This window comes from Pongo pygmaeus, chromosome 11, assembly GCF_028885625.2.
Source record: "Pongo pygmaeus isolate AG05252 chromosome 11, NHGRI_mPonPyg2-v2.0_pri, whole genome shotgun sequence".
Classification (NCBI taxonomy): Eukaryota; Metazoa; Chordata; class Mammalia; order Primates; family Hominidae; genus Pongo; species Pongo pygmaeus.
The window spans coordinates 61,197,934-61,225,274 of NC_072384.2; the positions used below are offsets into that span (position 1 = coordinate 61,197,934).

The 27,341-nt window shown below is 35.9% G+C and overlaps 1 protein-coding gene across 10 annotated transcripts in view; it reads left to right on the forward strand.

The window, feature by feature from the left end:
* Positions 1-27,341, forward strand: part of SLC4A10 (solute carrier family 4 member 10) — a 370,258-nt gene that overhangs the window by 86,273 nt on the left and 256,644 nt on the right. For 8 of the 10 annotated variants that reach the window (XM_063648248.1, XM_063648255.1, XM_063648249.1 and 5 more), the window contains exon 2: positions 2,388-2,523. The exons of the other annotated variants lie outside the window; for them this stretch is intronic. In XM_063648248.1, the coding sequence (XP_063504318.1) occupies positions 2,443-2,523 (81 nt within the window). In that variant the 5' untranslated portion in view covers positions 2,388-2,442. The remainder of the gene's footprint in view (positions 1-2,387; positions 2,524-27,341) is intronic. 10 annotated transcript variants of the gene reach the window in all.

The following is a 27,341-nucleotide window of genomic DNA, read 5'->3' on the forward strand; positions in this document are numbered from 1 at the left end:
CAATTTTCTTATTTTTCATTATTGATTCATTTAATAACTTTGATATGTAATAGTATAGAAGATTAGGAATGAACCTTGCTTGACGTTTCTCTTTTCCTCATTTCTCACATTCAATCCCTGAATTCTATCTTTTTTCAATAAGATGTGTATCTGGATCTATTCATTTCTCTTCATTCCTATTGCCACTTCTTTGGTTCAGGCCATCATCATCCCCTGATTGAAATTATGTAACATTCTCCTAATTTGTCTCCCGTCCTCCAGTTTTGTTTTACTCAATTGATTGTCTATTGAGTAGCCGGGATATTTTAAACCTGATTATGCTGACAGTTTCTCATTTCCCTAAGGGTAAAGCTCACACTCTTTAAATGGCTCCTGACGCTTACCGTGACTGGGCCTCACTTCTCATGTCTTCCCTCTGTTCTTACACTTTATGGTCTAACCTATGTTGTATTTGCCATTCCTTGAGTGTGACTAGATCAGAATCTTCTGTTTTAACAGTGCTTCCCTAGGGAAATCCTTTCTGATCTCTAGATTAGGGTAGGATGCCTTGCTATGGCTTTCATATCAACTTTTAATTCTTCAGCTACAACAAAACATACTTGTTTGATTTATCTGCTTTCTGTGATGGCAGGTTTTGTGTTGTTTGTTATGGAGTCCCTAGCACCTATATAGTACTTGACACATAGAAGATGTTCAATATTTTCTACAGGAAAGAATGAATACAGAAAGAGAGACAATGTAGCTTAGGAAGGCTTTATTGAGAAGATAGGTCTTAAAGGATGAGTACCTATTTTGATTATAATAAGAGGGTAAATGCTACATAGATAGAAATATTTGTTTACATGTGATTTTTCATTCAGATGTGTTATATTATACATACAGCAGAATACCAAGCTCTGTGTCTCCAACTTGTGCAGTTAGAGGCAATAGTTTTTCTCAAGGTATAATATGGATCAGCCCAGTTTCTTAAGACTCATTGTGACTAGTCTCCATCAAATATTGTGAGTGAAAGAAGGGAAACTATTCACAGGTAAATAAAGTGTTCATAGAGTCGTGAATTCAGGCTGTTTATAATGTGAGGGCTGTTTCAGGATATGTTGTACTTGGTGTCTTAATTTTGAATGTAGTTGAATTGACTATAATCTTAGTCTTTTTTTTTGGTTTGTGTTTTCTTTATTTATAAAACACAACCTTTTGTCACACGGTAAAGAGAAAGCATTTCTAATTATAATTTTTGAGATATTGATTCTATATTAGAACACTTTATCAATCTTAAAGTTCCCTGATTCTGCTATGTTGTGGTAAAAGAAAACAGTACTCAAACTTTGATAAATAAGACACAGTGAAAATCCATAGTAAAAATGCCAACAACTTACATAGGTTTCATTGCTAGACTTAACTATGCAGTTTTAGAATTTGATAATACCACATTATCTTTTGCATGTAAACTCTTTAGAAGAAGATATTAAACAAAAAGATAAAATATATGTTGGTATGAAGAATCTGAAACATAAATGAAATCCCTGAAAATTAAAAGGTAAATATGTATTTACCTATTTACGATTTACACAACTATCAAAGATTGCCAAAATACAAATCCTGTATAGGCGCTCATCATTTTGATGGGTGGACAAATGATGATACCCATAGTTTGGAGGGAAGATTCCTTCAAGAGAGTACAATTTTGCTTGGTAAATCTTTTGCATGTTAAACTCTTTAGAAGAAGAAATTAAATAAAAATATAAAATGTATGTTGGTATGAAGAATCTGAAACATAAATGAAATTCCTGAAAATTAAAAGGTGAATATGTATTTACCTATTTACTATTTATACAACTATCAAAGATTGCCAAAATTAAAATCCTTTTTAGGCACTCATCATTTTGATGGGTGGATAAGTGATGATATTCAGAGTTTGGAGGGAAGATTCCTTTAAGAGAGTATAATTTTGCTTGGTAAGTCATAAAGCCTAAAGCTTAGTCACATATAGAGAAAGCTGCCTAATAATTAAGAGTTGACATTTTAACATGGTATTTGCAACAGACACATTGGATACTTAATTAAATGGAAAACTGCTTATTTTTAAAGGACTGAAAAAATTCGACTCTCCTTGGCAAATGAAATCTTCATAGTATCAGAAATGGGAAATCTGAAGGATATGGCTCATTCTCTGTTTCGATGATGCAGAATTGCTCTAAGCAGTAAGCTTACAGTTTTCAGACAGCATTAGCAGCATCAGCAAATACAACTGTGTCAGTCTCTCTTAGTATGGGGTGTTTGTAACTGCACAGGGGAGACGATAAATAGTATATGTGATTTGATATCTTGATGGTGGCTTAAACAGACACTGATGGACAGATCTGTTGTTTGATATTTTTTTTCACTAGCCCTGAAGATGCTGAGACATAGAGATGACTGTGATTATCTTTTGTAAGACAGGAAATGCAGTCTTTAGGGGTTTCTGGAAATAGAAAGGTCATGCAGTCTGGAACCTGTGAGCCTTTTCAATCTCTAAGCCATCAGGTATGACCTCATGAATTATGATGATAATATTAGAATGTAGGGTGCTTGCTTTTTCTAGTTCTTATTCATTGAAAATATATTCATTAATGTAATTGTTTATTGTCAGACTTTCCTTAGGATATTTGAACAAGTAAGATTTACGGCAGCTAAACAATATGATTATTAGAAATGTGTGTGTATGTGTGTGCCTGTGTGTGTGTGTATGTGTTTAAATTTGTGTTTACTTTAGCTGCTTGGGGGAGAGGGCGGTAAAGGAAGAGATTCTTTGAATGTGATTAAAAGCAAGGTTTGGGGCGCCTCAGATTTTTCCAGATTAAGTCTGAATAGAGTCAATCTTTATATTTTACTTCAAGTGATAAAAATAGTACAAATTGATCAAACTGATAAGGATACATCATAGCTAGCTGCTTACAGATAGTGATATATTACAAATATTTTTATTATTTGGAATTTCTTAACCATAGAAACTGATGCTGCTACCATTGTAGTGTGCTACATAGCAAAGAAAGTTTGGTGAATAGAATCATCTTTTCAGCATCTGACCTATAAACTAATTTCCTGAAATTTATATTGCATTATCTGAACTGTTTTAAAGACATTGGTTTTAATCACTTCTCAGATCTATTGAAATACTGATGCTCTTGCTGCTTTTAAGGTAGATATATACTAACGCATTGTTCATAGAAGAAAGCAGACTATAAATCTGTTTTTCACAAAGAAAGCTTGTGACATTTAAGCTTGTTGAAGATTTTTTGACCCAGAGAGCTTCGTCCTTTGCTTACTTTCATTTTCAAACTGAAAATACTTGACTATGTTAAACATGCAAATGATTTGGATTTCGATGTCCATTTTGTACTGAAACTCTGCCATTTATTTTAAACTATTTTCACCCATCAAGTTATATATAATGCATTTAACTTTGATTTGTTATAGCATGTCCTCAGAATTATATACTTGGATAAGAAACTACCTATATTTGACATTCAGATTTTGAAGGAAATATATTTCACTTTTTAAAATATTGTACGTACTTCTGCCTCAATGTTGGAGAACTTTTCAGGTACTCCATATTAAGTGATCAAAAAGAGAGAAACATGTTGCAGCAGTTCTCAACAGCAAGATGGTTTTGTCTTCATGATTTTGTAGCCTGATTGTAATTAATGCCTTATCAGGGTGAAATGACATAGATTAAAAAATGAATATATTTAAGGAAGTCTAAAACAATGAATTGATTCAGTTAAGGGGTTTCTCCTTTTTAATTAAAAACACATTCTGCCTACTGATATTGACTATAATTTATATGTTATTCAGGCTACTTAGCCAGCTTATATTCTTATTAGTAGGGAAGATTGGCATATTCTTAAGCTTGATTAATTTTGAAATGATTTGAATATACCTTTTAATTGCAACAAGACCTGTCTAATCTGTTAGAATTTATTTCCAGTATTTGCATGTATTAGTCATTATGAGTACATTCTGTTTCTTGGCATTGCTTTGGGATTCCTCTTGGTATTGGTTTCACAGCATTCTGCCATTTTTCACTGTATTCCTGACCTTTCAAGAGAACCAAACTGTAAAGATTTTTGGTTACTTTCCTTTAGTGACATTTAAATGAGGATATCTCGATAATTTTGTAAGGTGGAGAAAAATTACTATTTTAGAATTGTCATTTCTGTCACAAATCAGAGAAATTTTTCTCTGTTACTATTTCAAAATATACTACAATAAAAAGCAAAGACTGGTTAGAATGTAGTTAAATGCAATTTCAATCTTTCTTCTTGCGTGGCAAGATAATCTTGAGACCTTTGGAATGATAAAACTGATTGTAAACTTGCCCAGTAATGATTGGTCATCTTCCTTACAAAGGTTGCCTTCGTTTATACTATTTTACATGCATTTCATTATACATCATAAAGGTTTTAAAGGTAAGCTGTCTATAAAAACTATTTGAGTAATTCTTCAATTCAGTAAACATAGTAAAGGCTGATCATTGCATGATACTGTATGTATTTGGTGTTATGAGGAATGCAGAAAAGAAAAAGTCATTTCCTGCTTTCAAGGAGATTAGAAAATGTATACAATAAATTGTGTTCACATTTTGAATTGACTTTTGATAGGCAGTATGCTACAATCAGTTTTAACTTAATCTATAAGCTGATGAATCCTAGAAGGAGTTACATGTAACCTTTTTTTCCTTGTGTAAATTTCTTGGTATTAGATAAATGAAGGCTTAGGTCAAACTGTATAATTATGCATCCCATAACTTTATTGAAAATCTCATTAAAGACTTTTAGAGTGCATAATTTCTTGTATAGGGCTTTATAAACTGTGAGTCAGTAAAATAGCTTTGCATGTTGTATAAGCCATCATTGTCAGTATGAGACTGAAGGTGGACCCAGTCCACTGGCAGGAGGCAGAAGTATCAGCTCAACATAGAGACTTGATCAATCCTGTCTAATTCTAGGCTCAGTGTGGGTAATTAAGTATTATGGAAGGGGTTTTGACTTTATAGGGATAAAACTTGGAAATAAAGAGTAGCAAATATGGAAGTGTCTGTTACTAACTAGGTCATTTGGAGAGTCCTTTGAATAAAATGGGGGAATAGGATTTACCTCAGGCTCTGAGAAAGCGGATCAGGAGCAACTAATTATGGAAGTGGAACTTAGCTGCTGCTTGGTGAACAGTGAGGCATTACTCTCTTCTCTTTCATTCCAATATGTTTGCTGAAAGTCGCAGGAAGGTGGGTAGAGAAGATGCAAAGCCCTTGTTTCCCCAGAATCCCAAACTGGAACACGCTGCCTGATAGTGCCTCCAAAGTGCCTGTTTCCTTGTATTAGAGCAATAGAAAATTGATTTGTAAATTCTTCTGGTTTGTAATGGCTGGCTGCAGTAAGAGGCTAGTGCAGTGGTTCAGTGTCTGGACTGCCATGTTCTCTGGGTTCAAATCTTAGCTATGCTACTTACTGGCTGTATGATCTTGGCTTGTTTCCTGATATGTAATATAGGGATAATAATGGCACCTACCTCAAAGGGTTGTGGTAAACATTAAGTGAGTTAATGTATGTGAAACACTTATAAGAGTACCTGACATATATCAAACATATTATTGTCAACATCCTTTGTCGGCAGACTTTGTTATAGACATTCTAAGAGGTTGGATGGGCTATTGGCAAGACTTTGTAACAGTCATCATGCAGTTTAGTTTTGTTCCCTCTCCCTTACTCTCTTTATCAAATAAGAAATTCAGCCAAAAATATATGCTACACTGAAATAAAGATAGTTATAAAAATGCAAACAAAGAACAACATGCTATATCCGATTCAATTCTAACATTTACTGACAATAAGAATTGTGCCTTGATGAAAGACTTTGTGTTTAAACTTTACATCTACCTGCTAGGCTGATTCAAACTCTCTTAGAATTCTATGTGTGCAGATTCTTTCCTTCTCTGTATTACACCAACTACTTTATTCATGACTGAAAGATTACTAGGACTTTGGCAAAATTTAACAGCAACTTAAGGTCTTTCTTGTTTATTGTTTAAGACTAAAATTAAGGGGAAAAAAAGCCTTTCTTTAAAGGCTTAAAGAAAATAAGAGGGGCAAATTTACCTAGCATAGATTTAGTGATACTTAGTCATCAAAAATGTCCAAGACAAAAAATTTTACCGAAAGTCAAACACAACTTGTTTTTAATAATTTTATTTCTTGGCATTTTTATTCTAGATGAAACACTAAATGAAATATATTATAAATAGAATGCTACATATATAAATAGAACAATTCAAGTTCCCATTTGATAGAGTATAATATTTTGAATTGCTGGTGATTATTTAATGTGAAAACATTTATCTGCTTAAAATTCTTAATAAACTTCAAAGACAAGTGAGTAATATGATATTTGGATTAAATTTACATGCTTAAATATGGCATTTTGTTACATCTCTGAATTTCACTTCTCTTCTCTGATGAAATTTCCTCAGTGTGCTGCTGTTTCCCCCAAATTGGCACAGAGTCAGTTGAATCTCAGAATAATGCAATTTTTAAAAACAAATATACAAAACCCTACAATGTTCTAGAAAGAATTGTACTGGGCAAGGATATAAAAGTCTGTAAGTCTCTGCCTTCAGGAGGTCACAGGTAATGGGTTGTAACTACAAAATACAAGTAACTATGGCAGAATATGGAAAGTAGTGAATGCCACGAGGTAGGTCTTGAAGACTGGCCAACATAGAGAAAAGGTCATTTCAGGCAGAGGAAACAACATCATTAAAGGTATGGAGGCAGAAAGCAAATAATAGAATAGTTCATTTTGGCTATAGCCTAGTGGGATAACTTAGACTTACCACAGGAAAGGTTTGTTGGGACCAGATAAGTGTAGAATCTTGAATGTTAGATTATGATTTCTAAACTGAGAACATTTCTTTGCTGATGTACTTATTCCTGGAAAAAATAAAATGAAAAAACCAAAAGAGCAGTACCTATATTTTGAAGTCATTTTCAGAACTCTAACCCTCTTGAGACTTTGAGAATGAAAATTAAATTCCTGAGTAGATTTAGTAGTTAGTAGACAAGGTAGGGGGTAGAAACAAACTGAAGGATTTTAATAAAATTTTCTATCAAAATTGCACATGAGAGCATTTCTCAGTCTGTCCATAAGCACTCAAAAGTCCTAGATTTCAGATCCTAAGAGACCTCCTGCTTGTCCGTGATGTAAACTCTATTTTATTGGTACGTAATCTGATTTAGCTTTGGCTTTGTTTTTGACATTTCCTAAAGCAAGGACAATCTAGTGGGATCATTTTAATACAATGAATACTCATGTTACTATGGTGAATAGTTGGATAAAAAGGACTTTGTCTTAGGGAAAATTGGAAATTAAAATTGCCATTTTGAATCACGGAAGTCACTGAATATTTTACCTTTGTTCTCTGTTCATTTAAAAATCATAAAGTAAACCATGTTTGCAAATACTTTTAATATCGCCTTCTTCTACTCCATACACCAGAGGCATTTTAGTATTGCCTGAGGTTAGTAAAAAAGCTGGATACCTTCCAAGAGCAGATTTCATTTAGATGTGACAGCTGGGATGTGACTTTTGGTATCGGATGCAGGAAGACATCATTTGTACATGGTAATTGTGAAAAAATTGGAACTTATTACTCTCACTTAGTATAAATGATCCATACAAAGTATGTCAGAAGTAAAACTCCTGGAATTCTACAGGGAGAGTTAAAATAAAACCAGACACAGGTGCTCATCTGACTCTATTTTTAGAACAATAGGAGACTCATATAACTGAGAATGCTCTGTACTTCCTGTATAAATCTACATTATTTGAAAGTCGTATTTTCTAGAAGTTCCTGTGAAGTTGTACTTATTAATCTTTGCAACTTCACATTGCCTAGGAAAGAGCCATTCACCTGGTAGGAACCCAACAAATTTTCAGTGCTTGTTTTAGAATCAGAGTCCCATTTCTGAAAGAAACCTTGAATATCATTGGGCTTCGAGTTGCTCTAAAAATGTTTAAGCATTTAAACATGGTTTTCTTTCTCAAAAAGCAAATAAAAGGCATTTAGAGGAAAAGGACCCTTTCTTCACCTTAAGACTTTTAAAAATGGCAATACGGGAAGATTAATAAGAGGAATAAGTTAAAGGAGAATTCAATATTCCTCCATGAAACGACTCTTTCTAAAAGGTAACAGAGACTGGTTCCAGTGAAGCATATTATGATGTGTGGCATGTAAATGTATATCATTATCCCTACTCATTTTTTTCCCCAAATTCAATTTAATCTTGTAAGAATTTATTGAGGCTACTGTATAACATGGAGCTGTTCACCACAGTAGCAAGGAGCTAGGGCTCCAGAGCGGGACTCCTGTGTTATGATCCCATATCTTCCACTTTCTGGCAATTTTTATCTTAGGAAAGTTACTTAATCTCTCTTTTCTTCAGTGTTTTCATCTGTGAAATGAGGACACTAATATGTTAATCTCTAGAGTTGTAATGAAAATCAAATAAATTAATAAATTAATACTTCAAACAGTGCCTAGAGTGTTTGATACAGTGCCTAGCTTAATAAACATTTGTTATTATAATTATCCCCACTGAACTAGGTAAATGCTACAAATATGTATGTGTATATTTGTGTGTATGTCTATACATACGTATACATTCTACCTTAAGTATATATAGTATACTGAAAAACAAATTTAGTAGCTTGCCCAAGATCAAAATTGCTGGCAAAGGATAGGACGATTTGAGTTTCAAACCCAGAAAGTCTAGCTCTACAGCTGTTGGTCTTAACTACTGTTTCATACTGTTTAGAGTATAGACATCTGAATTAGATAGCTATGTATAAATTAGCATATTCTAAATGCCAAATTGAGACTAAAGACATGAAGGTAAACTGAAACTACCGTAAAAGACTTAGTGGAAGAATTGTGGCTTTTATTTTTTTTAAGTTCTGGGGTACATGTGCAGGATACGCAGGTCTGTTACATAGGTAAATGTGTGCCAAGGTGGTTTGCTGCACCTATCAACCCATCACCTAGGTATTAAGCCCAGCATGCGTTAGCTATTTTTCCTTATGCTCTCCCTCTTCTCACACACCCCGCAGCAGACCCCAGTGTGTGTGTTTTTCCCTGCCTGTGTCCATGTGTTCTCATCTTTCAGCTCCCAGTGAGAACATGTGGTATTTGGTTTTCTGTTCCTGCATTAGTTTGCGGATGATAATGGCTTCCAGCTCCATCCATATCCCTGTAAAAGACATGATCTAATTCCTTTATATGGCCACATAGTATTCCAGGGTGTCTATGTACCACATTTTCTTTATCCAGTCTATCATTGATGGGCATTTGGGTTGATTCCATGCCTTTGATATTGTTAATAGTGCTGCAATGAATATATGCACGCATGTATCTTTATAATAGAATGATTTATATTCCTTTGGGTATATACCCAGTAATAGAGTCAAATGGTATTTCTGGTTCCAGGTCTTTGAGGAATTGCCACACTGTCTTCTACAATGTTTGAACTAATTTACATTCTCACCAAAAATGTAAAAGTGTTCCTGTTTCTCCACAGCCTCGCTAGCATCTGTTGTTTCTTGACTTCTTAATAATCACCATTCTGACTGGCATGAGATGGTATCTTATTGTGGTTTTAATTTGCATTTCTCTAATAATCAGCGATATTAAGCTTTTTAAAAATATGTGTTTTGGCTGCTTATATATCTTCTTTTGAGAAGTGTCTGTTCATGTCCTTTGCCCACTTTTTGATGGGGTTGTTTTTTTCTTGTAAATTTGTTTATGTTCCCTGTAGAGTCTGGATACTAGGCCCGTGCCAGATGGATGGATTGCAAAAATCTCCCATTCTGTAGGTTGTCTGTTTTCTCTGATGATAGTTTCTTTTGCTGTGCAGAAGTTCTTTAGTTTAATTAGATCCCATTTGTAAATTTTTGCTTTTGTTGCAATTGCTTTTGATATTTTTGTCATGAAATCTTTGCCTGTGCCTATGTCCTGAATGGTATTGCCTAGATTTTCTTCTAGGGTTTTTATAGTTTTGGGTTTTACATTTAAGTCTTTAATCCATCTTGAGTTAATTTTTGTACAAGATGTAAGGAAAAGGTCCATTTTCAATTTTCTGCACTATTTATTAAATAGGGAATCCTTTCTCCATTGCTTGTTTTTGTCAGGTTTGTTGAACATCAGACAATTGTAAATGTATGGTCTTATTTCTGAGTTCTCTATTCTGTTCCATTGGTCTATGTGTCTGTTTCTGTACCAATACCATGCTTCTTTGGTTACTGTAGCCTTGTAGTACAGTTCGAAGTTGGGTAGGGTGATGTTGCCAGCTTTATTCTTTTTTGCTTAGAATTGTCTTGACTATACCAGCTCTTTTTTGGTTCCATATGAATTTTAAAATAGTTTTCTCTAATTCTGTGAAGAATATCAATGATAGTTTAATCATTGAATCTAAAAATTACTTTGGGCAGTATGGCCATTTTTGTGATGTTTATTCTTCTTATCCATGAGTGTGGATTGTTTTTCGATTTGTTTGAGTCCTCTCTGATTTCCTTGAGCAGTGGTTTGTAGTTCTCCTTGAAGAGGTCCTTCACATTCCTTGTTAGCTGTGTTCCTAGGTATTTTATTCTCTTTGTAGCAATTGTGAATGGGAGTTCATTCATGATTTGGCTTTATGCTTGTCTGTTGTTGGTGTATAGGAATACCTGTGATTTTTGCATGTTGATTTTTTATGCTGAGATTTTGCTGAAGTTGCTTATCTGCTTAAGAAGCTTTTGGGCTGAGATGATGGGGTTTCTAGGTATGAGATCATGTCATGGGCAAAGACAATTTGATTTCTTCTCTTTCTATTTGAATACCCTTTATTTCTTTCTCTTGCCTTATTGCCCTGGCCAGAACTTCCAATACTATTTGAATAGGAGTGGTGAGAGAGCATCCTTGTCTTGTGCCAGTTTTCAAGAGGAATGCTTCCAGCTTTTGCCCATTCAATATGATATTGGCTGTGAGTTTGTCATAAATGGCTTTTATTATTTTGAGGTATGTTCCTTCAAACCTAGTTTATTTAGAGTTTTTAACATGAAGGGATGTTGAACTTTATCAAAGTCCTTTTTCTGCATCTAATGAGATAATCATGTGGTTTTTGTCTTTAGTTCTGTTCATGTGATGAATTATGTATATTGATTTGCATACGTTGAACCACCCTTGCATCCCAGAGATGAAGTAGACTTGATTGCGGTGGATAAGCTTTTTGATGTGCTGCTGGATTCAGTTTGCCAGCATTTTCTTGAAGATTTTTGCATTGATATTCATCAGGGATATTGGCCTGAAGTTTTCTTTATTTGTTGTATCTCTCCCAGGTTTTGGTGTGAGGATGATGCTGGCATCATAAAATGGGTTACAGAGGAGTCCCTCCTTTCCAATTGTTTGGAATAGTTTCAGAAGAAATGGTACCAACTCCTCTTTATACCTCTGGTAGAATTCAGCTGTAAATTCATCTGGTCCTGGGCTGTTTTGTTTGGGAGGCTATTTTTTTACTGCCTCAATTTCAGAACTTGTTATTGGTTATTGGTTATTCTTCAGGGAATCAACTTCTTTGTGGGTCAGTGTGAGGAGGGTGTATGTGTCCAGGAATTTATCCATTTCTCCTAGATTTTCTAGTTTATTTGCATAGAGGTGTTTATAGTTATCTGATGGTTGTTTGTATTTCTGTGATATCCCCTTTATCATTTTCACTGTGTCTGTTTGATTTTTCTCTTTTTTCTTATTTATTAGTCTAGCTAATGGTCTAGCTATTTTATTAATTTTTTTAAAAAATCACCTCCTGGATTCGTTGATTTTTTGAAGGGTTTTTTTGTGTGTCTCTCTCTCCTTCAGTTCTGCTCTGATCTTGCTTATTTCTTGTCTTCTGCTAGCTTTGGAGTTTGTTTGCTCTTGGTTCTCTGTAAATAGTTCTTTTAGTTGTGATGTTAGGATGTGGGTTTGAGATATTGCTAGCATTTTGATGGGAGCATTTAGTGCTATAAATTTTCCTCTTAACACTGCTTTAGCTGTGTCCCAGAGATTCTGGTATGCTCTCTTTGTTCTCATTAGTTTCAAAGAACTTCTTGATTTTTGCCTTAATTTTTTTATTCACCCAGAAGTCATTCAGGAGTGGGTTATTCAATTTCCATGTACTTGTGTAGTTTTGAGTGAGTTTCTTAATTTTGAGTTCTAATTTGATTGTTCCGTGGCCTGAGAGACTGTGGTGATTTCAGTTCTTTTGCATTTGCTGAGGAGTGTTTTACTTCCACTTATGTGATCAGTTTTAGAGTAGGCACCATGTAGTGCTGAGAAGAATGTATATTCTGTTGTTTTTGGGTGGAAAGATCTGTAGATAACTATCAAGCTCACTTGATGCAGAGCTGACTTCAAGTCCTGAATATCTTTGTTGATTTTCTGTCGTGATGATCAGTCTAATATTGACAGCAGGGTGTTATTATCTCCCACTGTCATTGTGTGGGAGTCTAAGTCTCTTCATAGGTCTCCAAGAATGTGTTTTATGAATCTGGGTGCTCCTGTATTGGGAGCATATATAATTAGGACAGTTAGCTCCTCTTGTTGAATTGAACCCTTTACCATTATATAATGCCCTTCTTTGTCTTCTTTGATCTTTGTTGGTTTAAAGTCTCTTTTGTCAGAAACTAGGATTTCAACTCCTGCTTTTTTCTGCTTTCCATTTGCTTGGTAAATTTTCCTCCATCCCTTTATTTTAAGCCTATCTGTATCTTTGCATGTGAGATGGATCTCTTGAATACAGCACACCAATGGGTCTTGACCCTTTTTTTTTTTTTTTTTTTTTTTTTTGATTCAACGTCTTGCTCTGTCGCCCAGGCTGGAGTGCAGTGGTGTGATCTTGGCTCACTGCAACCTCCGCCCCCCAGGTTCAAGTAATTCTCCTGCCTCAGCCTCTCAAGTAGCTGGGATTACAGGCATGTGACACCACACCCAGCTAATTTTTGTAGTTTTAGCAGAGATGGGGTTTCACCATGTTGATCAGGCTGGTCTTGAACTCCTGACCTTAGGTGATCCACCCACCTCGGCCTCCCAAAGTGCTAGGATTACAGGCATGAGCCAGGGCCTTGACTCTTTATCCAGCTTGCCATTCTGTGTCTTTTGATTTGGGCATTTAGCCCATTTAATTCAAGAATAATATCATTATGTATGAATTGATCCTGTCATCATGATGCTAGCTGGTTATTTTGTAGACTTGTTAGTGTAGTTGCTTCATAGTGTCATTGGTCTGTGTACTTCAGTGTGTTTTTGTAGTGGCTGCTAATGATTTTCCCTTCCATATTTAGTGCTTTTTTCAGGAGCTCTTACAAGGCAAGCAGGCCAGGTGGTGACAAATTCCCTCAGTATTTGCATGTCTGAAAAGGGTTCTATTTCTCCTTCACTTATGAAGCGTGGTTTAGCCAGATATGAAATTCTGGGTTAGAAATTCTTTTCTTTAAGACTGTTGAATATTGGCCCCCAGACTCTGCTGTCTTATAGGGTTTCCACTGAGAGGTTTGCTGTTAGTCTGATGGACTTCCCTTTGTAGGTGACCTGGCTTTTCTCTCTGGCTGCCCTTAGCATTTTTTCCTTCATTTCGACCTTGGAGAATCTGATGACTATGTGTCTTGGGGTTGATCTACTCATGGATTATCTTACTGGGGTTCTCTGGATTTCCTGAATTTGAATGTTGGCCTGTCTTGCTAGGTTGGGGAATTTCCCTTGGATGATATCCTGAAGTATGTTTTCCAATTTGGTTCCATTCTTTCCATCTCTTTCAGGTACCCCAATCAGTCATAGTTTGGTGTTTTTACATAATCCTTATAGTTCTTGGAAGTTTTGTTTGTTCCTTTTCATTCTTCTTTCTCTAATCTTGTCTGCCTGTCTTATTTCAGCAAGATAGTCTTCAAGCTCTGAGATTCTTTTCTCCATTTGGTCTATTCAGCTATTGATAGTTGTGGTTGCATTGTGAAGTTATTCTCTTGTGCTTTTCACCTGCATCAGGTCATTTACGTTCCTCTCTAAACTGTTTATTCTGGTTAACAGCTCCTGTAATGTTTTATCATGGTTCTTCACTTCTTTGCATTGGGTTAGAACATACTGCTTTAGCTTGGCAAAATTTGTTATTACTCACCTTTTGCAGCCTACTTTTGTCAGTTCATCCATCTCACCCTCAGCCCAGCTCTATGCCCTTGGTGGAGAGGTGTTGTGATCATTTGGAGGAGAGAGGCACTCTGGCTTTTTGAGTTTTCAGGATGTTTGCATTGGTTCTTTCTCATCTTCATGAGCTTATCTACCTTTGACCTTTGGAGCTGCTGACCTTTGGATGGGGTTTTTGTGGGGTTCTTTTCTGTTAATGTTGCTGTTGTTGTTGCTTTCTGTTTGTTTCCTTTTCTTTTAACAGTCAGGCCCCTCTTCCATAGGGCTGCTGTGGTTTGCTGGGGGTCCTCTCCAGATCCTATTTACCTAAATCCCTCCCACACTTGGAGGTGTCACCAATGGAGGCTGCAGAACAGCAAGGATGGGAGCTCTGTCCCAGAGGAGCACCAACCTGATGCTGACCAGAATGCTCCTGCACAAGGTGTCTGGTGACTACTTTTGGGGGGTCTCCCCAAGTCAAGAGGCATGGGATCAGGGACTCACTTAATGAAGCACTCTGGCTACCCCTTGGCAGAGCCGGTGCACTGCTCTGGGGAAAATCCCCTTTGTCTGGTCTGCCTGGACTCTTCAGATTCAGCAGGCAGGAAAGACTAAGTCCACTGAACCCACAAGACTGCGTCCTCTCCTTCCCACAGGGCCTCCATCCCAGGGAGATCAGATTTCTCTCTGTAAACCCCTGGATGGAGTTGCTGAAATTCCCACAGGGATGCCCTGCCTGTTGAGGAGGGATGGATCCAAATCCGACCTAAAGAAGCAGTCTGGCCACAATTTGCCACAGCTGCTGGACTGCACTGTGGGGAATTCCTCCAGGTCCAAACTACTCAGTATCCCTAGCACTGGTAGGGGACAGCGGCCAACTGGTGCTGCAGTGATGGAGGCTGTCCCTTTCCCCCCGTTTGTCTTAGGCACTCTCCAGCCTGCTGCCCGTGGTCGCAACCTGAGCCTGCCGAGAGTCTGCACAGCCCTGTGCTTGGGTCCCAAGGCACTGGTGGCATGGGCTCATGAGGGGATCTCCTGATCTTCAGGTTTCACAGATCCATGGGAAAAGTGTGGTTTACCAGGCAGGTACTACAATCACTCACCTCCTCCCTTGGCAGGGGGTGGGAGCTTCCCTTGCTCTTACGGGTTGGCTGTCACTCTACCCTGCTTTTTCTCACTCTCTGTGGGTCATGCCAACTGCCTAGTCAGTCTCAATGAGGGAGCCTGGATACTTCAGTTGAAGGTGCAGAATTCACTCGTTTTTGTTCTCCGTGACTTGACTTTCATTGGTTTCATTGTACTTCCTTCTGGTTTCCTTTCCACTAGAAATAATATACGTAACATCATTAGCACAGTTCCTGGCATAGCTTCTCAATAAATTGCAGTTATTATTATCATAATCTTTCTGATAATTTTGTCTCAATCTTCCTCAAGGTGTGCAGCCTACTGTTTGCAAAAAACAAATCTGACCTATATCCATGATTTAAATCGACTGTTGGTGGTTCTTAATAGTGACTATGCATCAGAATCAAATATGTAGGTTTTTAATAACATTGATCCCCAAATTTATTTCAGAAGCACTAAATAAAATCTATGGAGATAGAACCCAGGCTTGAATATTTTCAAAAACATTCCAAGTAAATATAATTAGCAGACAATGTTGAGAATTGCTGCTTTACATACTGATGACTTCCATATCTATAGCTGAAATCTACACCTTAACCTCTGTTTAGTGTTGTAGACATTGCATCCTGGTAGACATCTCTGCTCATTTGTCTTATAAATATCTCAAACTTGGTATGTATCAAACTAAATATACTATATTCTCTTCAAAATGTTTTTGTCTTTCATAGCATGACAACCTGACAATAATCCTCAACTTCCTTATCCCAACCTCAGAACCAATTAATCAGCAAGTTAGGTAGATTCTTTCTCTGAAGGAGTTCAAAATCTGCCCGTTCTTTTCTTTCTCTTCACCTGGACTATTGTAACCATTTCTTAACCGGTCTTTTTCTTCCCCTCACCTCAACCATCCAAAAACCAATTCACTCACCTCTGAGCTGCCAGAGTACTCCTTCTAAAATGTAAAGCAGAATCAGGGATTTGCCTACTTAAAGTCATTGAAAGGCTCACCATTACCTTCAAGATAATTTTTAGAGTTATTTTCATGGCATAAAGGCACTTAGTGCTTATTGGTCATCTCCTGCCACATCCCAAATATACCCTTCAATCACTTCATCTATACTGATCTATACTGAGGCATTGGTAGTTTTGTCACATGTTTATTCACCACTTATTCGTTTGCTGAACAGGTACTTTGTGACCATCTATTATTTCTTAAATGCTGGGGGAGCAGTATGAACAAGATAGATACAATCTTTAGTGAAGCGTGCTATGGGAATCTGAAACAGGCAATTTACCAAATCTGGGGGTTGTCAAGAAAAGCTTCTCTGAAGTAGTGATTTTTAAAGTCATCTTTAGTTAAATTTAGTCTTAAATTCTCCTGTTTAGATAGAAAGAGGCAGACTCTCTCAAGCCTCTTAAAATGTGGTCCCTTCTGTCTTTAATGCCATTGCCCCCTCATTTATGTTTGTTTTAGTCTTGCTGACCTTTTCTTATTCCTTAGGATTTATTTACGTTAAGCAGCACTTCCTTTTGAAACAGTCCCACATCCCTGAAACAACTAATTCTTAGTCGTTTTCTTCTAATGTTTTTCTGGATTCTAGGATTTACCTTAGTTGAAGCACCATATATGCATTATTAGAGTCATTGATTTTATTCTTTCTTAACTGTGAACTGTTTAAGGGCAAAGGCATTAAATAGACATCTTTTATTTCTTTAAAGCCATAACTTATATGGTGCTTTGCACATAGTTACTGCTTACTAAATTTTTTGTTGAATAAGAAAATGCAGAATGAGAATGAAATGTTCATGAGCAAATATGGCCTAAATCGCTTTGAACACTAGTAGGAATTCATATTGGCTGAGGTATGTAAGTATGGCTGGGCCAGACTCTGAGGTGCTTTAAAGTGAAATTGAGGAATTTTAGATTTTACGTTTAACTAATATATTAACTTTGTAGTGTAGCACATTGACTAGAAGCATTGACCTGTCTTCAAACTCTTTCCACTTTTTGTAGCTGAGTGGTCCTGGGAAACTTTTTTCTCCTCTTTAAGTCTCAGAATACTCATCTGTTTTAAAGATTTTTAAGGAGATAATGTATGCAAAGTTTTAGCATTGTTCCTGGCACAATGTAAGCCTTATGATGAATGTTAGCTATTACTGTAATTATATGCAGCACTGAAAAAAGTAAGACGGCTAAGGAACTAACAGTTTCAGAATGCAAAGTTAGAATTATTCAATGATTAACCATTCAGATAACAGTCAGAAAACCAAAATTTCAGTTCTAGTTCTAGCCCTCCTATTGGCTTGACTGTATCTTAATTTTCTCCTACAAAAAAATTACAGTAAAAATACTATATTTATGCTCTTCTCACCCGGGTGGTTCAATCATTTGAGATGTCTAAAGAAAAAACTTAGTCAAATTTTAAAAAGTGGGGATTTATAACCTTTGAAATCAATTTTCCTAATGTATTGGCTTAATCGATACTGCCATCCTTTTGCCAAAGCCGTGCCATCTGTCTGGAATACCCTATTCACCCTGATCCTGTTTGTCCTTTAATTGTTGGTTTTAGCATAAGTTAGTGGGATTAGGTGCTCATTTATATATCCCTTAGAATACTAAACCTACTTCTGGCATAATATTTACCATGTATAACATTTAAAAGCACGCATACTTGCATGTCTTCTCCCTTAGAATGTGAAATCTTGGAAAGCAAGTGTGTCTTTTAATTCAGTATTCTCATTACCTAGTACAGATTCTGGCACATGTTAAATGATTAGTGAGTATCATCTATTAATGATGTCTCAATAGATTATGTTTTATAGATTTAAGAATATTTAAAAATGCTTTAGGGCAACAAAAAGAAGATTTCTGAAGCTCATTGAGGGGTTGTTTACTGCGAAGTGGAGATTAGAAAAATAACAATTACAATGAATAATAATAGTAAGAGTAACTATCAAATAATAGGGATACAAATAAGTATTATTTTGGCTACTTACTCTGAAAACATAGTAGAATTAAAAATGAAGTAAAATGAGGAGGCTTTAGGTAAAACTAGCTAATACAACATACACAGCTACTTTTCCTATCTCCAGAAGTCCTGTTAAAAAGACAACTAAGGGAATTTTTTAAACCGTTCCTCTCTCCCAAAACTAAGTGAATGTGGGGAGAATGTTAGAGGGAAAAAATTGATGAAATTTTGTAAGCAGAAAGGCAGAATGTAAATGGTAAGTGTCTTGGCCCACTGAGAAACCAGAATTATAAATTGGCAGTGGCAAAAGCTGAAATCCAATCCAATTTACACTGACACAACCTGAAAAGTCACCAGGTACCTCTGTAAGAGAGATTTGGCCGGGTGCGGTGGCTCACACCTGTAGTCCCAGCACTTTGGGAGGCCAAGGCAGGCAGATCAGTTGTAGTCAGGAGTTGGAGACCAGCCTGGCCAACATGGTGAAACCCCAACTCTACTAAAAATACAAAATTTAACTAGGTGTGGTGGCACATGCCTGTAATCCCAGTTACTCGGGAAGCTGAGGCAGGAGAATCAATTGAACCTAGGAGGCAGGGGCTGCAGTGGGCCGAGCCTGTGCCACTGCACTCTGGCCTGGGCAACAGAGCAAGACTCTGTCTCAAAAAGCAAACAAACAAACAAAAAGAGACTCAAGTTGTTTAAAAAAGAGTATTGGTTTAAAAGTTAATCACATTTCCAAATACTCTTTCTCCTCACTTCAGATAGCCATGCAAATCTCCCACCCCTACTCCAGCAGAATACTGGAATTTTATTCACTGGAGAGGGTTATTCAAAGTTGCTTTGGACTAGGTAACCCAGGTACAGTTAAGGGTGGAAAACACTATCTTAAGAACAGATGGATTCAGTGAGAAAGCTGCAGTATCAACTCTATTCCTTCATCTTGTTCCCAGAGCTGGCAGCCAGGCCTTCAGTTACCAGGCAGGATATTGCAGGATCCTTCTCTGTGGAATCTAACCAGCTCAAGAAGAAAGCCCCAAACATATTGAAATCAGTGTTCCCCCAAAGAAACAACCAAACCAAATACTTTACAGTGTGCTCAAAGTTGACAAGCTCAATCCACATTCTCAGGGCTTCTTCAGTATTTAGTTCACACTCTTAAATATGAGCAGATAACCAAAGATTATGCAATCTCCGAAGAAAACTCCAACATAAAAGATAGAAGCCAATACATTAGGAAAAAGAAATATTTTGGGAGCAGAGAGTAGGATGGGAGAAAAATCTTTCCAAATTTTGTCATTAAAACCCTTAGAGAGGACAAGAAACTGAATCTATTAAATAAAAAGAAGGTGCTATTACACAGGAACATTGAGAGAACAAATAAGAGTTCTTGGAAATTAAAAACATGATAGCTGAAGTGAAACACTAAACACAATGAAAGGAAAATAAAGATGAGGTAATCTCCAAGAAAATTGAGAGGAAGGTGGAAAATAGAATAGAAAGAATGAGAAAATTAGAAGACACAAAGTCTAAAATCTGACATAACAGTTCCAGAAAGAGAAAACAGAAAATAGAAATAATCCCAACAAATTTTAAAATATTATGAGAACAAAAGGACCAGTGTGTGATTTAAAGAGCTCACCAAGTGCACAGCATAATAAATAAAAATAGTACCACACCAAAGGCATATCATCATCAAATTGCAAAAGACTGAGATTAAAGAGATTCTAAAAGCTCTAAGAAAAAGAACTGACAAACTTCTATCAAGCCTCATAAATAAAAATGAAAGTGAAGACACAAATTACCAATATCAGGAATGAGAGAGCGAATATTACTCTAGACTCTGCAGACATTCTAGTATTAACAAGGGAATACTAGGAAAAGTCTATGTACATAAATCTGTCAACTTAGATGAATGGATCAATTTCTTGAAAATTACATACTACCAAAACTCACCCCAAATGAAATAAATTGAATAGTCCTATAACTATTCAGTCCTAAACTGAATTCCTAGTTAAAAACAGTTCAAAATAAAAACCTTCAGGCCAACACCGCATGGTGGCTCACGCCTGTAATCCCAACATTTTGGGAGCTCAAGGCGGTCAGATTACCTGAGGTCAGGAGTTCAAGACCAGCCTGACCAACATGGTGAAACCCTGTCTTTACCATAAAACACAAAAATTAGCTTGGCATGGTGGCATGCACCTGCAGTCCCAGCTACTGGGGAGGCTGAGGTAAGAGATTGCTCAAACCCAGGAAACGGAGGTTGCAGTGAGCTGAAATCGCGCCCTGTACTCCAGCCTGGGCGACAGAAGAAGACCCTGACCAAAAAAAAAAAAATTCTAGCCAAGATTTTTCACTGGAGAATTCTCTTAAAAATTAATGAAGAAATAATGACAATCCTACATAATTTCTTCTAGAAAATAGAAGACAAAAAGACACTTCCCAAATCATTTTATGAAGCCAGAATTAACCATAATACCAAAATCACACAAAGGCAATACAAGAAAATGTGCAAACTAATATCCCTCATGAACATCAATGCAGATGTCTTCAACAAAACATTAGCAAATTAAGTCCACAAATCTATGAAAAGACTAATATATTGTGACCAATTAGGTTTTATCTTGGGAGTGAAAGGCTGGTTCAATATTTGAAAACCAAGCAAAGTAATCCACATTAACAGAATAAGCAAAACCATATGATCATTTTAATTGAGGCAGAAAATGCATTTGACAAAATTTCTCATTCATTCTAGAAAAAAAAAATCAGGAAACTATAAATAGAAAGAAACTTCTTTAACCTGAAAGGGCACCCCTCAAAACTTACAGCTAATGTAACACTTAATGGTGAAAGACTAAATGCTTTCCACATAAGATGAGGAATAAGGCAAAGATGTCAAATATCACCACTCTTATTCAACATCATACTAAAACCTAGCAAATGCAAAAGGCAAGGCAAGGAAAGAAAAACCATGAAGTTTGGAAATAAATAAATAAAACCATCTATATCCACAAACAACACAATTCTCCCAAGGAATCTAAAAAACAAAGAACCTCCCCCCACCGGCAACCAAACTCATAAAACTAGTTTAGCAAAGTTTCCAGATACAAGGTTAAACACAGATATCAACACACAAAAAAGTGTGTTCAGAAAGGTATAGCATAAAGGAATTTTTTGAGATGATAGAACTAATCTGTATTTTGATTGTGATGGTGATTATAGGAATCTACACATGTGATAAAACTTATAGAAATATACACAAAAGTTTTTTTTTAAAAAATTGTAGGAGAAGATCACACAATTTGTAAGATGCATTATAATAGTAATAAATGAAAAAATGTTTGACTATAAGTTTTAAAATAAAGGGATTTTTTTTTTCACAGAGGAAGTATACCTCTCTATTCCTTAAGAACAGTATTGTATCTGAAAAATTGTGCTCAGATTTGGGTCCTACATTAAAGAAAGTTAGCAAACTAGAATTTCCAGAGAAGTTGATGCAAATAGGGAAAGATCTAAAAGACAAGTCAGATTAGGAACTTCTAGTAGGAAGCTGTTGTTGCCTTCTCACCACCTTTCACTAGGTCTTTTCCATAGGATGAGAAGTGACTTATTTGATTGGTGAGGCCACGTCAGTTTGGTTTTCACTGGTCCTCTTTTATTTGTAACACTGAGTTAATGTGGCTACCCAAATCCATATTAGGCTTGCTGGAATATAAAGCAGACCAAGATAAAGCTTCTTGGGTTACTGAATGCTCTGCAAACCCAAACAGGCTAAAATGTGGATCCAAAGGCCTCAAATGAGAGGAAAGAGTGAAAAGAGCATTTTAGCCTCAGGTCTAAGCTGTACTTTACAGAACAATACATTAATAAATTAATTAACAGCTGATAATTTGATTACTTTCTTGCACTTTTATCTCTGTCACAGAGAGGACAGGAGCATAATTCATACTTTCTCATTAGAAACTTAAACATGTACTTGACAAAGAGAAGACTTAGGACTAACAGTATTATCTTCAAATATTTAAAATATCATCAAACAGAGGAAGGACTAGAATTAGTTATACAGCTTCAGAATGGGAAAAAAATAAAACAAATGCATTGAAATAATAGGGAGACAGATTTTGGTTTCATTTGTCCATTCATTTGTTCACTCATAAAACAATCTATTATCTGTCTATTTATCTATTATCTCTCACTCATAAAACAACCTATTATCTATCTATTTATCTATTGTCTATCAATCATTATCATTATCTTCTTTGTTGTGATAAATCCTGAGAATGTAAGGTGGTCTCACATTCTAACAATATTTCTGAATATTATAATTTTCCAAAAATAGAGCCGACTTCCTTGTGTAGTAGTTAGGTCTCTGTCCTGAATTTGTTCAAACAAAGGTTAGTTAGGTATGTCGTAGTTGGATATGGTGAGACATTGGATTAGATGACCTCTAAGAGTACTTCCAGAAAGCATAAAAGTGTAATTTCCCATTGGAAAATAAAGGAAGAACTAGTGTCAGTGAAATATAATCAGAACCACATCTCAAAGCAAACTTTTGTTTTTCATAGATTATCCATTACACTATTGAACCTAATGTTAAACCATATTCATAACAACTGGTAAAGAGCTCTGAAGTTAACCACGTAAGAAGTAGCTGATATTATTTTTATTTCTCTTTTGCAGGTTGACCTATAATATTTACAGTTAGATAACAATAATGACATCCTAATTCCAATAACAATTGATGAATCATGAAGATGTACATTTCTAGTCATTTAATAAATTTTGTTTTGAATTGAAATTGTATTAGTTTGCTTGTTTGAACAATCCAACAATGACTTCAGTGAAAGAAAAAGTATTGTTTTTCTTTTTATAAAATTATTGAATGCCTGGCACATGGTAGGTATTCTGAGAGTAAATGCGAATGCATGAGTTCTCCATAGATTAAATGAGAATCTCTTTTTACAAATAATTAGGTAGTTGAATTTATCTGACTTTATGGGTTCAGTGTACCACTGGTCTTTTGAATATTTTCCTTTATTTTTTTATAATGCTTGTTAAAATGTTATATTTAGGGGGAAAACTTTTGCAATGCTGCTAAAGTCATGTTTAGAGGAAAATTTATAGCTTAACATCTATATATTCAAAGATAAATAACAATAAACACATGTTATTTAGTGCTCTTCAGTAAGTAAATTTTAAACATTAGACACAAGAATTGGAAGTAGTTACTTTTAGGGAGCAAGAATTGTAGGGACAGGTTTCTTCATAGCAACACTGTGAAACTATTTGACTTTTAAATTTACAGACATATATAACTTTGACAAAAATGAAGGTAGGAAAATAATAGATGCTTACAGCTTTAATTTAAATTAAATTCAGTTTAACTTATTACTCAGAAAGTAAATTTAGGTGAATAGGTGTCAAGAGATCTAATATGATGAATGGAATTAATCAGTCCTATAATTTGTTTCTTTCATTATAGTCTCTGTTTTTTGATGGGTTACAAGCTTAACCCATGAGAATATACATGGCTTAAAATTTGCATCTTATTTTTAAATTTTTTACTCTTTCTGGGCTGTTTTTCTGTCAAAATTCCCTGAATATAGTTTAAAATCAGAATTAGACACATATCAAATCAGTAATGCAGACAATATTGAAAAGTTACCTATATTCTCTGATTTCTCATTAATTAATTATTGTATATATTTAAGGTGTATGACATGACTCCTTTATATTTACCAGTTTATTACAAAGAATATGGCAAAAGATACCAATGAAGAGATACATAGGGCAAGGCATAGAAAAGAGTGCAGAGCTTTCATGCCCTCTCTAGATGCAGTGCTCTTCAAGAAGCTCCAAGTGTTCAACTATTCAGAAACTCCCTTATCCCTGTTTTTTGGAGTTTTTATGGGAGCTTCATTACTAGCCATAATTGAGTAAATCATTGGCAATTGGTGATCAACTTAACCTTTAGCATCTGTTTACTCCCCAGAGGTTGGGGGGTGGTGCTGAAAGCCCAACCCTCTAATTCCGCCTTGGTCTTTCCAGTAACCAGCCTCCATCCTGAAGCTACCTAAGGGCTGCCGGCTGTTACTTAGCTCATTAGCATACAAAAAGATTCACCATTTTGGAGAGTCCAAGGATTTTTGGAGTTGTATGCAAGAGATAAAGACCAAATATATATTTTACCGCGTCACAATCCACCCCCTGGTCTTCAAACACAGATCCCTTACAGTAAAAGAATGTACAACTTAAAAGATACTGACACATTGCTAGATTCCCATTCAGTCACTAATACTTAGAACAGTACATCATCATATTTTATGAGTATGTCTCCCAGAGCAAGTCCATTCAAGTTTGCAGGCTTCCATTGATCTTATCATATCCCGAAAGCAGGAGTGAGCTCTGCAAACATGTACTTCACCATTCCAGGCATTTTGTATGCTTTGCTTCCCTTTTAAATATAAGTTCCAGTTTCAGATAATCTCTTTTTCACACATATGAGCATATACTTTTAGAAACAGCCAGGTCACATCTTGAGTGCTTTGCTGCTTAGAAATTTCTTCCTCCAGATCCCTAAATCATCTCTCTCTCAAGTTTGAAGTTCCACAGACCTCTAGGGCAGGGGAAAAATGCTGCCCATCTTTGCTAAAGCATAGACTGAGTGATCTTTACCCCAGTTCCCAATAAGTTCCTTATCTCCATCTGAGACCACCTCAGCCTGGACTTCATTGTCCACATCACTGTGAGCATTTTGGTCAAAACCATTCAACAAGTCTTTAGGAAGTTCCAAACTTTCCCATATTTTCCTGTCTTCTTCTGAGCCCTCCAAACTGTTCCAACCTCTGTCTGTTAGCCAGTTGCAAAGTTGCTTCCACATTTTCAGGTGTCTATATAGCAGTGCTGGTACCATTAGTCCATTGTCACACTGCTATAAATAATTTCCTGAGACTGGTTAATTTATGAACAAAAGAGGTTTAATTGACTCACAGTTCTGCAGACTTAAGAGGAAGCATGACTGGGAGGCCCCAGGAAACTTACAATCTTGGCCAAAGGGGAAGAGGAGGCAAAGAGATTCTTCACATGGTGGCAGAAGAGAGAGAGAGAGCATGTGGGGAAGTGCCACACACTTTTAAAACATCAGATCTCATGAGAACTCACTATCTGAGAACAGCAAGGGGAAAATTTGCCCCCATGATCCAATCGCCTCCCACTAGGCCCCTCCTCCATTTTAACATGAGATTTGGGTGGGGACACAAATCCAAACCAAATAAAGGGCTGTCCAGGCTGTCTATGAGTCTATGCTTAACATTGGATTTATATTCTTAAATACTAAATTTGTTTTATAATTTAGGTTTATAGTATTGTTTGTTAGATGGGTTATCATAGGTAATTTGACTTGAACCATGCAGTTTATTTAAATTGTATACCTGAACAATTTTGTACTGGTTGACTTAGGATGAAAATCTAGCAAAGTATTTTTTGGTGTTCAATTAATTTTTGTCCTCTTTTGATTAGCAATTTTATAAATCAGTTTCTCTATTAGAGTTTTGGGAATTATTAACCAGTCTAAAGTCATGAGAAAACTTTTTTTTTTTTTTTTTTTTTTGAGATGAAGTTTCGCTCTTGCTGCCCAGGCTGGTATGGAATGGTGTGATCTCAGCTTACCTGCAACCTTTTCCTCCTGGGTTCAAGTGATTCTCCTGCCTCAGCCTCCTGAGTAGCTGGGATTGATTACAGGCACCTTCCACCACACCCAGCTAACTTTTGTATTTTTAGTGGAGACGGGGTTTCACCATGTTGGTCAAGCTGGTCTTGAACTCCTGACCTCAGGTGATCCACCTGCCTTGACCTCCTAAAGTGATGGGACTAGAGGTGTGAGCCACCATGCCCGGCCAGAAACCTGTATTTAAGAGTACTTTTCCAGGTCCTTTTGATCCTTTTTATGAACTTTTTTGAAGACACAACACTTAGGATTTTATTTTCTAGAGGAGAGTTTTTAGAAAATGTATCAGAATTAAGTAATTAACTGTGGAAAGAATATAGTCAGGATTAAATATGCAATTGACAAGAAAATTTGGTTATTTCTGTGGCCTACAATAATTTAACATAATCATAATTATGACTGCTAACATATACTGACATATCAGAATTTTAGGAATCTTACAAAATTTTGGAACATATATTAATAACATAGACATAAAATATAACCCAAAGAAGGTAAAATATCATATTTTATTTGAAAATGCCTTCCACATACTTAAACATATGAAATCAGACCATTTATCTCTCTTATGGATGCTGTAGGGGCCGCTCTGTAGCATCTCAAAGTTAGTTTGAGGTAAAAAAATTAATTTTGAAATTGAAACTTGATTTTGAAAAGCCTCTATCAAATATGTAAAAGGCTTAAAACACTTAATCAAAATAGGATCACAGGTCACCATAAAATAATAGTCATCTATTTAGCCAAAGTAGTAAAAGATTTTTAAGCATTAAACCTTTATTCTTTGATAAAGAGCAGACTCAGTTTTCCAAACAATCAAAACACCTAATAAAGACAGCATGAGACAGAATCTGTCTCTCCTTCTATTTTTTTTTGTAGTTTACTGAAAAGGTGAAGAAAATTTTTAACTATTTCTCATTTATAGTATAAAAAATTTTATTTAAAAGAGAAAACAAAATTATATTTTTGTGTTTGTGTGTTATTAATACTAAAACTAATTTTAATAAATATTTACAACTGAGTTTATTTAATCTCAGTTTTTGATCACATGATGTTTTTATAAATCTTTTATAATCTCTTATAAATGTGATATTTTTTGGTTGTGTCCCCACCCAAATCTCTTCTGAACTGTACTCCCATAATTCCCATGTGTTGTGGGAGGGACCCAGTGGGAGATAATTTGAATCATGAGGTGGTTCCCCCACTGCTGTTCTCACAATAGTGAATAAGTCTCATGAGACCTGATGGTTTTATCAGGGGTTTCTGCTTTTGCATCTCTCTCATTTTCTCTTGCTGCCACCATGTAAGA